Raw genomic sequence first — 15,985 nt, 5'->3', positions numbered from 1 at the left:
GTAACATAACTGGCTGTTTTTTTGTTTTTTTTTAAATCAATTTAGATGAATAGAAGCTTACCAAAATAATTTAAATACACTGTTACCACACTATTTTCCTTCTAGTAAGCCTTCACTTCACCCTCCCTCACAGGTTCAAGATGAACCCCCATCCCCACCAGAAACACATGTCTATGGCTGGTGAACAGGGTCACCACAGTCTCTACATCTGGCCCTTGTTGTTTTTCATTTTCATCTCTCACTTCTCCCCAGCACCATCCTCTGGTCTAGCTATAGGTGAACTAACTCACTGTCCCAAGAACAGGCCGTGACCACTCACTTGTTCATGTCATCCCTCAATATACCAATAATGCCTTCCCAGATCTTCTCAGTCTCCCAATTCGAACTACACGTCTCACAGCTCACCCTGCCCTGGCCCACTCCGCCTGTTCCATGTGCAGCTACCCACAGGGCAACACTGTGGATGGTGCCCACTCTGCAAGGTGTCAGGAAGCCAAGAACTTTTCACAGAACACTTTGGCAATACAGGGGACAGAGGGGGTGTTATGTCTACTCTCTGCAACATTTAGATAAATGAAAATAAGGATTTCTGACAATTTGGGATAGCTGAGAGTTGAGTTTATGAAATAAAATTATTTAATTATAGCTTTTGGACTTTTGCTTCTTAATTCTATTTTTTTCAGGATTTTTTTGCATCATGACTCCATTATATGACCCTCCTAATTGCTTTAGCCTACTTTTTTTTTTTGCCCCAAAAAGAAAATTTTTTACTCTTTTAAAACATTAATAGTTTTATTGATTTAAAACCTAACATCCTGGATGAATTAGTTACCTATTAATAATTTATTTAGTTACATTTAAAATCTTACTTTTTTCTCTCTTTAGAAAACCCATGAACAAGCAACTATTTTTTAGACAAATAAATAAATAAGTTTAGTGCTACAAGGGAGGAAAAGTCTAAATACTTAAGCACATGCATGGTACAAAGAATGATGACAATTAAAATGAAGAAAAAGTTGTTACCAATTCTGAAAAACAGAGGTTTCTCAGCCCTAATATTTGATTCCTTAACTTCAAAAACCAAACCACTTACGCTGGATGTGGTCGAACATGACAGAGAAGAGGAAGTCCCGGGGTGTCATGTAGTACTCTCCGCCATACTCCAAGGACGAGAACTGCATGAAGCGCTGTTTACGAGGAGACAGCTTCCCTGTAATCTCTCCAGGGTTCACACTTCTCTAAAAGAAAAAGAAGTCGCAATTTTAGGTTTTTTTCCCTCAGCATTATTCCACAGCTTAGCTACTTCTGGAATTTCTGGAATAAATGATCTGGGTTCGATTCCCGGGTTGGGAAGATCCCCTGGAGAAGGAAACAGTTACCCATTCCAGTATTCTTGCCTGGAGAATTCCATGGAAAGAGGAGCTGGAGGGCTACAGTCTACAAAGTCGCAAAGAGTTGGACACTAACAATCTTTAAAGAGTCGGAATAATCTTTAAAGAGTAATTTTAGGGTTTAGGTCTCACAACCTTCAAACTTTGAAGTCATTTACTGAAGAGAGATTTACTGGAGCACTGGAGACAGAGCAGAGATGCGGCGAACCCAAGGGAACCCACAGCCCCAAACAGGAGAGGAACAAAGAACAAATGCAAGAAATTCTGTGAGGCAGTAAGATGCACCATGGAGACACAGAGCCGGATAAGTGGTAAGAAGAATATGTCACACAGGATGGAGAGGGAGAGGCGACATTCAGGAGGTGAAGTAGGCAGCTTGGGAGCCAAGCGCCCCATGGAGGGAGCACTCTGCAGGCAGGAGGTGAAAAAGGAACAAAGACCCGAGGCGGGAGCAGGTGTGTGTGCTCCAGGACCGCATGGCGGAGGAGAGGCTCAGAGAGACAGGAAGGCAGCAGATCAGGTGAAGACAAAGCACAGCCTGTCGGATAAGGGCCCTGCTTCAGCAGTGTATTCACACAATGCGTGGAAAGTGCTGCAAGAACAGAAACGGATAAAATACTCTCACTGGAAGAGTCAGTATCTTAGGCCACAGAGACAGGAGACAGCTACTGCTAACCTGCCACTGAGCACTTGCTGTGTGCTTCACACTGAACTATTAAATATTCTCCATGAATTTTTTTTGACCCTCACAGTCACTGAACAGTAGACACACAGTAGGTATAAAAATTGTGGACAAAATGGTAGAGATAAGTAAAACCAGGTGTGTCCAACTCAACAGTGTTTCCATCTCTTCAGCACCATACTACCCTCCTACCCACACGGGGCCCCCCAGGCAGACTGGAAGAGGATGACAGACCAGCGGGCACAGCGCAGATGCCAAGGTCAGAACAGTAACCCTGACTCACAAGCGTCGTCTGTGAACTACGATAGCACACGGCCCTCAGGATGCTTGCTGAAGGCAGTGCGCTAACCTGGACCACAGCGTCTTCCCAGACATATCACTTCCTCTTCACACTCACACACAAGTCATGCTCACTGAGTGCCGACTGCAACTGGAACAGAAAAAATAGTGATTCCAGTTGCTTAAACCTCCCCAGATTCAAAGCCATCAACAGCTCCTCGTGGCTGAGCTCAGTCCTCTGACCAGTATTAATTCTCTCCCTACAATGTGACAACCGGTTTCTTTGAGCAGCTAGTTTTATGCTTCTTTAGAGCTTCTCTTTTTCATGGGGATGGTCTTGATCCCTGTCTCCTGTACAATGTCACGAACCTCTGTCCATAGTTCATCAGGCACTCTATCTATCAGATCTAGTCCCTTAAATCTATTTCTCACTTCCACTGTATAATCATAAGGGATTTGATTTAGGTCACACCTGAATGGTCTAGTGGTTTTCCCTACTTTCTTCAATTTCAGTCTGAATTTGGCAATAAGGAGTTCATGATCTGAGCCACAGTCAGTTCCTGGTCTTGTTTTTGCTGACTGTATAGAGCTTCTCCATCTTTGGCTGCAAAGAATATAATCAATCTGATTTCGGTGTTGACCATCTGGTGATGTCCATGTATAGAGTCTTCTCTTGTGTTGTTGGAAGAGGGTGTTTGCTATGACCAGTGCATTTTCTTGGCAAAACTCCAATATTCTTGCCTGGAGAATCTCCATGGATAGAGAAGTCCTGTGGGCTAAGGTCCATGGAGCCGCAGAGTCGGACACAACTGAGCGACTAAGCACAGCATAGCGGCGCCTGCTAGAACACTGGCCGCAGAGACACTCAGTCTGCATGACAGCGCCCTGTCTCCTTGGGAACTTGCCTGTTCATGTCTTTCCTTTTCTTCCCTCTGAAATTACTACTACCAAAATACCTCAAGAGGCATGTCTTAATCACACAAGTGCATACTCTTATTCTAGCCATCAGAAAATTGAATTTCATTCATATTTTCTCAACACTTTATATGTGAGGCAGACACGTTATGATTTGATGTATTATCAAGTGGATAGTGAGTACTTCTAGGAAACTGGTAGGAAACAAGACAAACACTAATTCCTACTAGAGTGATTCACAGAGCGTCTACAGATGGGACAGAAGGGAGGGTGGGCAAGAGTCTTGTCAGTAGACATCACAGCACTGGCAAAGTCTGAGACACGAAAGACAACATGGCATACTGAAGAGCTGAAGTTACATGTGGACACACACATTATTAGCTAAAAGAATATTTACATTTATTATATTAATGTTAATATACAGTCTACTAAGAGAATTTTAAAAAGTAAATAATGTGTCAGAAATACATATGTGTATTTCCAAATCTTTAAATAAACGCCAGCTCTTTTATACTATCTAACACCTAAGTTGTTCATAATGAGTTAAAAAAACACCTTTTACCAACAACTTAGTCCTTTTTCTTGCTGTGGTTCAGTTGCCAAGTCGTGTCTGACTCTTTATGACCCCACGGACTGCAGAATGCCAGGCCTCTCTGTCCCTCACCGTCTCCTGGAGTTTGCTCATGTCCATTGAATTGGTGATACCATCCAACCATCTCATCCTCTCGTCCCCTTCTCCTCCTGCCTTCAATCTTTCCCAGCATCAGGGTCTTTTGGTGAGTCGGCTCTTTGCATCAGCTGGCCAGAGTATTGGAGCTTTAGCTTCAGCATCAGTCCTTCCAGTGAATATGCAGGGTTGATTTCCTTTAGGATTGACTGGTAATCCTTTTTACATAACCAAATTCTTCTTTGCAAATGCCAGCCAACTGAAGGGGCTAATTACTTGTTTATCCTCCTCCTCTAGTGGTCTCATAACAGGATGGATGGTTATGTCTCTGCTGGCTTTCATGCCATCCTGTATCCTGTGGCAAACTTAACCCTGAAACCCTGTCACTCGCTGCAGTCACTACAGGCCTGTCACTGGACTTCCTCCCATCCTGTGGCAGCACAGGCGGGCATGGTTGGGCAAGGAAAACACTGTGTCCACAACCACACTGACCAAAATGCCAGCAACCCTGTCTTGAGGGTATTTCTCTAAAGGGCAGGTACCCCAATGGGAAACCCAAAGGCCACCCCAGGGGATGGGGTAAGCCCCAGCGGGACAGGAAGGCAGGGTGGCCAGAGGAGAGCTGGACACGCCCTGCTTCTCCTCCAATCCCTCAGGCCGCTAACTGACCCACAGTCCTCCGAAACCCTGCAGCTAAGATTCCGGTGTGAAGACAAACAGCACTCAGCTCAGGACAGAAAGGGGTCAAGCTTATATATTCACACTGTCTTAGCAAATAACGTATCTGGCTAGACCATCTGTTTAAAAACTGATGTTGGGCCTATCCAAATTCCATAGGAAGATGAAGAGTGATAGGAAACTACAATAAAAATCAAATTCTGAAAGCAAGCAGAGAAAAATCAGAGAGAAAAAAAAAAATGATGGACTTTAAAACACTGGAGAGCAAAGATGAAGATGACGGACACCTGAAGGGAGCCGCCCAGCTCTTAACAAAGAAAAGCAGCACAGGAGAAAAATGGTGGAACGAAACTAAAACTTTAGCAGTAAAGACTAGAATCAACACTGCAGCAAATACACAAACTAATGATGCGGGGATAATCACACAGAAGGCAGGAGAAAAGCACAGAGGAAAGCAATTAGGGAAAAGAACATCCACACGTGTGACAGACACCCAGTGCTCAACGTGAAAACACTGCGCTTCAAGGAGAAAATGAACAGATCGGGCGCCCACTTCAAAACCAGAGTGGAAACCTCACGCAAACCCGCAGATTTAGAATTTAGGATGCTATCTGCCACGGTCTGCATGAGGACCGCACAGGAGACTGGTCACTTCTAGATCTTTCAGGAAACTTAAATAAGGCTAGAACCAGGATGCCCTTATTGCTGGGATGAACCTCTTAAAAACTGTTCTCAGAGAAGGTAATACACAAAGTGACGCTTTGTGTAAGACGCATGTGTAAGGCAAGACGCATTCCTGCAGTAATTCTTGAAGACACACATCAAGCTTGTGGATGTACTCCGCGAGGAAAAGAAAGGTAGAAACATGCTCAAGCTACTCAACCCAAGAGGCTGGAGAGAATTTTTCTGCCCATCTTCACCTTCAACTAATTTACTGCAGTTTTAGAGAACTACTCCAGTAGGTCAGACTAAATGGTACCAATCCTGACGGTTATCTGAATGAGATTTCCTAAACACCCGGAGTCAACCCTGTTGGGCAACGCAGACTGTTGACACATAAATAACTGAGAGCCTGGCGGGTGGTGGGTCTCGGGAAGAAAAGAGTGAGTGGAATGTGCTGCTGGAGATCAAAGCGCAGCCTTCCAGACCCACCGGGCCAGGCTGGAGAGTGACGGAGCTGGGATGCGCTTCTCCAGCCTGCATCAGAAGCCAAGTGTACGGGAAGGGAGGGGTGGAGAAGCCGGGGTGGGGCCAGCCTCAGCCCGAGAGTGCCGTCCACATGGTTCTGGTTAAACGTAAAACGCTCCATGGCTTTCAAGGATTACTTGTAATGCAGTAAAAAATGTGACAAAGGAATTAAGAGCAATGAGTGATGTGGACTGGATAAAAGAGATCTTTGAAAGCTGATGACTTCTGTTAAAACATTTCACGAGTTTATTGCCTTTAAAGCAACAGGTGCTTCAGCATTCTGTCTCTACTTTTTATCCATGAAATGACAAATTGGAAAAAGTGCTCTGTTCTTTGTTGAACATTCTTTGGTTTTGGCATTTCTCAGGAAGAAGGTGGGAAAAGAACAGGCCTTCTTTACAATGCTTTCAATATGTCCAATATATACACACTGCATCAGACCTAAAACCCATTCATTTGGGGGTCTTTATTTTGGAATTTGCAATAATCTGGATAAAATGTAACTGTTTTGCTGTCTTTGAACTTTCTGCGGTATAATTAAAGAATATCTTTTCTTCTTAGAGAAAACTTTACAACTGGAAACTTTCAGTCATTAGACAGAACTTTTCCATTTTGTTCTGTATCAGGGAGATTTTATTGTACATGAAACAAAATACTACTGGACTAAATTAAAAATACTCACTATGTAAGCTATGCTTCACAATAAATTCTACAAAATAACAGAGTATTAGTGAGGGAGATGAAGGTCATTCCTGGCAAACCTGCAAGCTCTGGGAACTATCCTCTGTGGCCTCTGGATATTGTTTTCTGTGTGTTGTGTCTGACCATTAGAGATCTCATGGACTGTAGCCCACCAGGCTCCTCTGTCCATGGGATTTCCCAGTCAAGAATACTGGAGTGGGTTGCCATTTCCTACTCCAGAGGACCTTCCCGATTCAGGGATCGAATCCATGTCTCCTGCATTGGCATTCAGATTCTTTACTGCTGAATCATCTGGGAAGCCCACTGTTTACTCTAGTGATGGCCTAGTCTAGACTTCTTTCCGGAGATGAGAAGAAAGCTAGTGTGGCTTTTCCTAGATGAGCATGGTGAAATGAAATGACATATGCCTAAATAAATGTGTTAAAGAAATATCTAATACGATCACAGTCTGCCTGAAGAGGAGGGCCGACTGTCAGGATGCTGAGGAGTAAAGAAGGAAGTGCCGGGGCTTCCCTCCTGGTCCAGGGGCTAAGACTCGCACTCCAAATGCAAGGGACACGGGTTCCATCATCCTGGTCAGGGAACTAGATGCCACAAGCCACAACTAAGCGTTCACAGATTGCAACTAAGACCTGACTCAGCCAAATAAACAAACAGTAATAATATAAACCAGCACCTTCTCTCTCCTGATGAGATCACCGAGCAGAAAAGCACGTTCCCTTCCTCCATAACTGCTTTTCAGGAGGCACATCATTTTTGTTTATGTTCTAAACAAAACGTGTAAAGTAGGTTTCAAGGGATTAATATACAGCTTTCTCAGTGTTATCAGTACAGCCATGACATGACACTTCCTAAGAAATGACAGTGTTGCTTCAGCTCACTGCCCCACTCACAAGGGAAACACTCTTCCTACAAACCTCCAACACCAACTTACTTAGTAAGTATCACACATCTCCTACAACCAAGCCGTGTATAAAGTGACACATGAATGATCAGCCCCTTTCTAGTGGGGTAAGAGCTGGACTGAAGTATGAAAGGAGCGTTTAGCAAACGTGAAAGCCCCACAATGACAAATCCCAATCTCTGATAGTTACTTTCCCAGTGTTACTTATCAGCCATGACTTTATGACTTTTTTTCAAATGAGAGATGTGCATGTAGCTCAATGTTCACAGCAGCAGCATTCACAACAGTCAAGAAATGGAAGCAACCCAGAGCCCACTAGCAGAGGAATGGATAAAGATGTGGTACATACACACAATGGAATATTACTCAGACATGAAAAAGAATGAAAAATGCTATTTGCAGCAACATGGATGGACCTGCAGACTGTCATACTGAGTGAAGTGAGTCAGACAGAGAAAAACAAATACCATATGCTATCCTTTATAGGTGGAATCTAAAAGGTGACACAAAGGAACTTATTTATAAAACAGAAACAGACTCACAGACATAGAAAACAAACTTATAGTTACCAAAGGGGAAAGAGGGCAGGGATAACTTAGGAGTACAGGATTAACACTTACACACACTGCTATGAATAAAACAGATAACCCACAAGGGTTTACTGTATAGCACAGGGAACCAAAAAAAAAAAAAAGGAGAGAGAGATGCACCAGAGTAATATTTTTCATTATTATTTAATTAAATTTAAATAGAAGACTACTATGTTGGTCTGGTATCAGTAAATTTATCTGGGTTGTGACCTCTCTTTGGGCAACCGAGGAGTACAGTAGCATGTAACAAGGAACCTTTTGTGATATGAGCTATGATCTAATTGCAGGAACCTTGCACACTCATGCAAAAAGATCTCCTCAAAACTGAGAACTCTAAGTAAGCCTGGGCAGAGTGTTATCAGAGGGCTGAGTCAGAAAGAGAGGTGACCACGAGGGTGACAACACTGAGGAGACCGTATCCTACAGCACACAGTGTGGAGCAAGGAGGATGGATTAAAGGACTCTTTGAAGGACTCTCTCCCATCCCTTCACGGGAATAGCTGCAGTCTGTAGCTCTAAGTATTTTATAGTTTGGGATTTCAGGAGGAAAGTGAGTCATTCGTAGTCTCCTCCACCATGCCCCCACTTTCTCCCTGACCCACTCAGAGTCCCACACCCTTAATCCCCAGCAAGACTGTCTTGCTCCACACTTCCTCAGCTCACAGCAGCACAGAGTGAGGGTGGGTTTCTACAGCTTGCGGGTCAACACAATGGTAGTTTGCTCTTCTACCGCCAAGTCCCTTAAGCCCATAACCTGACCCTACACAAAATTTGGTATTAAAAAAAATGGATTAAAAAACACCCACCACTACCCCTCAAACAGCAATATGTTGCTTGCATACATATTTATTCCAAACAAAAAGAACAGATTTTTTGGAAAACCTTCAGGTAAAAGGAAAAATAATGAAAGCTTTAACAAAGGGGCAGATTTGCAATTTCTTATTAAAAACAAAAATTACACTTTTATCTTAAAATTCCATTGACATTATTATTTTTATGAATTGGCCTTGAACAAAACAAATACCTCACTAATTTAAAGCATCAACCCTAGTTTTGCTCATTGCCAACATCACTTTCCTGAAACTGACTGGGTCTGCTGGTACGTCCCGAGTTTCTGTTGTTACCTGGCTCCCTCTGATGAGCTTCAAAAACCTTTAAACTGCAGCTCTTTCCAGGAGACAGATGAAGTAACCACTTGGCTTCTGATTGTGATTAAGAAACTTCACAAAGGTAAGCATGTGATTGCTTCTTATCCTTCTCTTATTTGTTAAGCGTTCAGGTTGTCTCCTCTTAAGAGTCCTTCCCCGAGCACCTGTGTGGGTGAGGTATTTTTCAGAGTGCGCATGCAGAACTCAGCTAGCGTTCACTGAAGACTGGTAACTCTGTGGACAGAGAGTGTCTGCCCCTGTGTGCCTGCTTCAAGGATAGGCTCTCTCTCTTCTGTGTTCCCAGTGTCTACTATGTGGTTAATACTGTTAAATAGTAAAAAAAAGTGTGCCAGAAATGAATGAATCTTTATGAACGGGAACCAATTCCACACTCCAAGTGTGATGTTCAAAAAGTAATTAAAAAATAGATTTCAGTCCTTGAACCAACAGGCAAAAGGGTTTTGTGCTAATATAGTTTAAATCCTGTTGCTGTTGTTCAGTTGCTGTTCTGTCTGACTCTGCAACCCCATGGACTGCAGCAGGCCAGGCTTTCCCATCCTTCACTGTCTCTTGGAGTTTGCTCAAATTCATGTCCACTGAATCAGTGATGTTGTCTAACTATCTCATCCTCTGTCGCCCCCTTCTCCTTTTGCCTTCAATCTTTCCCAGCATCATGGTATTAACAATTTATTAAGCTATCCTTGGGTAACTAGGTATGTACTCTATCATGTACAACTGCACCTAAGTGTGAACACAACAGAAATAAAGACCCTTTGTTTCCTTTTATTACAACTACAAATTACCACATACTGCTAGTGACTATAGATTTTAAAGATGCCTTCATCAGAGGAGCACAGGGGCAGAGCTGTGGACAGCTGGTGGCAGTGGCAACTGGACTTAAAATGTGTCTTCTGTGCTGCTGTAGAAGTCATGGAATCTTGGAAACAGAGGCTCTGAAACCCGGCTGCTCCAGCTGCCGCACACTTTCTGTCCATAAATCTGAATGATCCAGTGGACTTCAGGTTTTATGTTGTGTTTGGTTTAGACTGCAATGGATTTTTTTCAGCTTCCACTTGGAGTTAGTGGACATAATACAATGTGTCTAAGATAAAGTTTTGATTAAAATGTATTTGTAACAAATGAGCAGGGGATGAGGTGAACATTTTACCAAGCACTGGCAAAACAGGTAAAGTTACTGCTTTAACAATAGAAGTACTAAGACACATGTCACTTATATTTGTTGATAAGTTAAATCACCAGCAAATGAAGCAATACATAGATTACATGACATGAAAAGGAAAAGTAATGCACAGATGTGATTACATAGTTTTGCAAATTAATTTAATGTTCATTAAAACTCTGCTTTGTATCTGTAAAGTATAAACATAGAACACATCATTTATTTTTGAAAAAACATTTATCTATTTATTTGGCTGCGCCAGGTCTTAGTTGTAGCACGCAAGATCTCTGATCTTCGTTCATGCAAACTCTTAGCTGCGGCATGTGGGATCTAGTGCCCTGACCAGGGATGGAATCCAGGCCCCCTGAATTGGGAGTGCGGAGTCTTAGGCACTGGAACACCAGGGAAGTCCCTCTTTGGGTGCATGTTAAAGAATAATCTTTATCCTGACCCTTGAGACTTTTAGATTCTTACATGAGGAACAAAACTAATGAAAACTTACCGTTTATTGTAAATTGTCACATACATACTTTAAGGGTAGGCATGGAGAGAACTAGCACCTGGGTAGTTAAAAAGGGTATTGTGCCCTTCTAACATTTATTTGCAGGTCAACTTACTCCTGTACTCTTCATAATCAGGAGAATAATTCTAGTTAAATGTGGGAACAGAGTAGAGAAAAGGAAGGGACATATACGTACAGGCTCAAATATGGCCTGAAGTTCTGAAAAGACTCAGGAAACCCTAAGAGCCAAACCCAAATTGCTAGTGAAATTCCAAAGAGTTGCTCTGAATATCCAAAGATTTGGATAACTTTGCCACTTTGTTTAGTGAAAAAATCAGTTTCTAAATATTTATGGCTGCTATTTAGATACTCCTTTACTAATGACTTTATATAGTTGTATTATTACCAGTATTAAACATGTTACTATGAAACCAAAAGTAGACTCTTCAGGCTCTGAGATCCTGAATGACCCACTTCACCTGGGTGCTAAAGGGTAAAGAGAATAAATGTGAAGACACTCTCGGGTGACAGGTCTTTATCGTTTCAAGGAGAGGGATGTGGAAATAGAGGCATCTGTGTGTTTACAGAGACGTTAGCAGATGAGCCAGCATAACAGGGCCAACAGACAGTACACTGGGCTAGAGAATGTACAGTCAGCACACTTTGAAGGACTGTTCAAAGAGGAGAGCTAACATGCAAATTATTTGATCTGAGCAGAGAATCATCCAAAACCAAAGAGGAATGCAGGGACAGGATCAAACAGTTCACTTGAAAGTAATTTTAAATATAACACTCAAAGCATTCTGTGATGTAAAGAAGGACAAATACTAATAACCTAGAAGGAACAAGCAGGCAACCTAAACATTTAGAGCGGAGGCTCATACCCCACACTGCAACCATGCTTCCTGCTGCACGAGGCCCCTGGAAATTATATGTGAAAACAGTGTCCGTGCTTGGGAGAGGGTAGGTAACTCCTATATCCTCTTCCCTGGTTATAGCACACTGTTCCTTAGAACCATCCTGCCTGGCTCCACATTACAGCACCTCACTTGGTAAGTGTGAAGCAGGCACTACAAAGAGCTAAGCCTTTCACTTCAGCGCAGGCAGAACTGTCACTGGGTGAGCCATTGGGAGGTGTCAGCTCTTCACACTTCTTCCTCAGCAGCCACAGCTCAGGGGCGTCCATCCCAGCCTGGAACCCAGGGCAGGAGCAGCCACAGAGAGGCTCCCGACCTGACTTTGGCCCCAGAACTCCCCAGGACCGTGGGTCTGAACAGAGGCAGAAACCCTATCAGGGACCTGCTTCTGATCTGAACTGGCTCTAATTTGGTCAGTTAGCAACAAATGTAAACTGGAAAAGATTCCGTCTTTAAAACACTAATAGTGTGATTTAATCTCTTGATATTTATACATTGCACACACTCAGAAACATAGAAACCAACTCATTTGTAATTTCTTATTATGCATAATCTTCTAATTGTGTACACCAGCAAAAGAGAAACATGACTGATCTTCCCAAACAGCGGAGAAGTTAAGCCCATCATACTTTGCTTGGGAATATCTACAAAAGTTTGCGGAAAAAACATTGTGCTTTCCTACTTAAGGTTCATTCTCTCTAACTTTAAAAATGGTCTGCATTTCGGGCACGCAGCAGCCCCCTGATGAAGACCTAGGAGGAAGACGCCTGGAACTATGTTGTGTTAAAATTTAACTATGTTGTGTTAAAGTTTAATGTGACAGGAAACACTGAAGGTACACAATTGCTAGTATAGGACACACCAACCATACAGGATCAGTTCAGTTCAGTTCGGTCCAGTCGCATCCGACTCTTTGTGACCCCATGAATCGCAGCACACCAGGCCTCCCTGTCCATCACCAACTCCCGGAGTTCACCCAAACCCATGTCCATTGAGTCGGTGATGCCATCCAGCCATCTCATCCTCTGTCGTCCCCTTCTCCTCCTGCCCCCAATCCCTTCCAGCATCAGTCTTTTCCAAAGAGTCAACTCTTCCCATAACGTGGCCAAAGTATTGGAGTTTCAGCTTTAGCATCAGTGCTTCCAAAGAACACCCAGAACTGATCTCCTTTAGGATGGACTGGTTGGACCATACAGTATACATACGGACAAACTAAAGATCTTGTAAGATCGTATTTCTTAATGAACAGAAATCACAAATTTTATTCTGCAATACCCCATGTTCATGAAACTTCTACAGATGTCAATGAAAAATGTCTATATACACCAGGGTATGCTTAAACATAGGATTTGCTGTTGTTCCGTTGCTAAGTTGTGTCTAGCTCGTTGTGACCTCAGACTATAGCCCCCTGTCCACAAGATTTCCCAGGCAAGAATCCTGGAGCGGGTTGCCACTTCTCCTCCAGGGGTTCCATTAAGTATTATTTCTATATTGAAATTCTTTATAATCTGAAACATTTAACAACTTTTTTTAATGGAGAGCAGATTACTAAGAGAATATATTTGCTATCATTTATGCTACCAAATATTTATTACTTTTTAAAATGTAACTTTTAAGTTCATATACTGCTACAATTGATGGCTTCGGATATGTTTGTGCACTGGTACAATTAATAAAGCTCCAAAACTTACAGTAGCAAAAGCATTAATTTGAACACATTATCTACCAGAACACATGCTTCATAGAATGAGAGTAAATAGTAATTTTTTACTTCCAGGTTCAGCTAAATAAACATAACTGCAAAATGACAGATTAAAAATGCTTCTGCTTTTACAATTTGTTTTCCTTCCTTTCTTGCCTTCTCTGTCCCCATCTCCCCTAAAAGCACCTCCAAAGAGTTACAGTAGGATACAGGGACAGTGTCCACGAGGAAGGAAGGAAAGACAGCTTCTCATTCGTGCAGGACAAATAGCTTTGCCCAAAGCACAAACTACATCTAATCACAGGGTATAACTCTGTCATCTCTCTTTTCATAATCTGGCCACTTACACACTTTGATTTCTGACTTCCATTTGGGTTTATTAACATCAAAGCTGTGTCATCACTTATCTGTTTCCAGACACATTTTTACCTGAGGCAATAAAGTATAAAAACTTCTTTGCATTCTTGCTTTACTGTTGCAAGAAAGCTTTCGTCTTCATTAGGCTTATAGTGTTTCACGGTTATTAAACCTCTGTATGCTGCTATCAAGTTCATCGCCCTTGGCATAACCAGTTTTAAATGCACCATCATTAAATCCAAGGGACTGTGCACAAATACATCCCAGTCTCAGCAGATGCCAATATATTCCTGTTCTACCTTGCTAAGATCTTACTAATGTCCTTTCCTCCCACTTCACAAAAATAATGACCACAAATATAGTCAGACAACTTGAAATAAAATAAAGCAATGCCAATTTAATTTTTCTTTTTATTTTATATTGGAGTACAGCCAATTAACAATACTGTGATAGTTTCAATGTGCCAATTTAATTTTACAAATTGCTTAGAGCTCTTATAGCAAATTAAAATATTAATAGTTCCATCTCATTAATTACATTATTTGAGTTTTTAAAATATTCATTGATATGCAACAGAAAAGGAGTCCTGCATCTAGTAATACCTGCAAAACTGCTTTCCAAGTTAACATATTTCTGACTATTAGAACATGAAGATCCACACACCTTGCTTTTATTTATTTAAAATGCGTGACCATTTGTTTTAGGCTCTACTCACAAAATGAGTTCAAAATGTGAATCTAAATAGTATCAAAGAAAAACCACCTTTGATGTTCTATTACTATTTTAGAATTTAATTTTAAAATTTAATGCCATGATGCAATATATTATCCACATTAAACTCATAATACCAAGCCTTCTTAAAAATAATGTTAGGTAATATTTTTTAGCTACAAGGAAAAATCCACCAAAGGCAAGCCATCAGAAGTCTGTGGCCACTGGCCCAAGCTCTCTTCTTCATGAGTGTGTGAACCCATCTCTTCCGCCCTCCGCTGTGGACAGCCTTCCTCTCCAGCAGTAGTCATTACGAGCCCTCTGATCCACCACCCAGTGTCCCTGATTCTACCTCCTGATTTTCCAGAGCAGTTCACCATCAGGTCTGTAGCCAGCTGCTAGGTTAGCCACACCCTATGCTTCCCCTCCCTGTTAGGATGAAGGAGGAAAATTCGTCTCATAGCCTGACCTTTCTTCCTGGGCTTGGGCTCCAGGAGCTTCTTTCCTTCCTCAAAGATGTCCACCTCTAATTCCCCCACAGTCAGAGCTGGACCAGGTTTTGCCTCCTAATTACATCACTGTCCCAGCAAGTGTTTCTTTTAATACCCTTTCAGCAACACTTCTAGAAAGAAGCATCTCTATCACCTGATGCAAAGAATTGACTCCTTGGAAAAGACCCTGATGCTGGGAAAGATTGAAGGCAGGAAGAGAAGGGGACGACAGAGGATGAGATGGTTGGATGGCATCAATGACTTGATGGACATAAGCTCAGTAAACTCCAGGAGTTGGTGATGGACAGGGAGGCCTGGAGCGCTGCAGTCCATGGGGTCACAAAGAGTTGGACACGACTGAGCAACTGAACTGAACTGATTTGCTTTCTTTGCTTTCTTACTTCAGTCTCTCCTCAACACACTCCAATTAAACTGCCTCCAGTATTTCACTGAAATGCCTTTTTTCAAGGTTAGCAACAACTCCCCTATATCAGCACACCCAAAGCTCAACTGTCTGTCTTCACTCTCTCAGTTGCAACAGACCTAGGGGATTTACAGATTCAAAGAGCTCTCCAGCAAAATCCCAGTGACATTCTTTATGGAAATAGGAAAAAAAAAAAAACCCTAAAATTCCTATGGAACCACAAAAGACCCTGAAAAAGTCAAAGCAATCTTGAGTGAGATAAACACACTTGGAGGCATCACACTTCCTGATTTCAAAATCTATTACAACACTACAGTAATAAAACCAGAAGTGGCAGGTGCTGAAAAGTATGGTACTGGCATAAAAACAGGCATATAAACCACTGGAACAGAAAGAGATGTAAATTCACGCATTTACAGTCAACTCATCTTCAATAAGAAAGCCAAGAACATGAAACGGGGAAAGGACAGTCTCTTCAACAAAGTGTTGGGAAAACCAGATGGCCACATGCAGAAGAGTAAATTGGGCCCTCATCCTGCATCTTATACAAAAATTAA

At 42.1% G+C, this 15,985-nt stretch overlaps 1 protein-coding gene across 2 annotated transcripts in view; it reads right to left on the bottom strand.

Moving 5' to 3' along the window:
- The window catches only part of MICU2 (mitochondrial calcium uptake 2), a 53,710-nt gene that overhangs the window by 30,369 nt on the left and 7,356 nt on the right, over positions 1-15,985 (bottom strand). For both annotated transcript variants that reach the window (XM_005213774.4, NM_001083416.1), the window contains exon 2: positions 1,094-1,238. In XM_005213774.4, the coding sequence (XP_005213831.1) occupies positions 1,094-1,238 (145 nt within the window). The remainder of the gene's footprint in view (positions 1-1,093; positions 1,239-15,985) is intronic.

The sequence above is a fragment of the Bos taurus genome, chromosome 12, assembly GCF_002263795.3.
Source record: "Bos taurus isolate L1 Dominette 01449 registration number 42190680 breed Hereford chromosome 12, ARS-UCD2.0, whole genome shotgun sequence".
In the NCBI taxonomy this organism is placed as follows: Eukaryota; Metazoa; Chordata; class Mammalia; order Artiodactyla; family Bovidae; genus Bos; species Bos taurus.
This window is presented reverse-complemented; position numbering and strand designations above follow the sequence as displayed.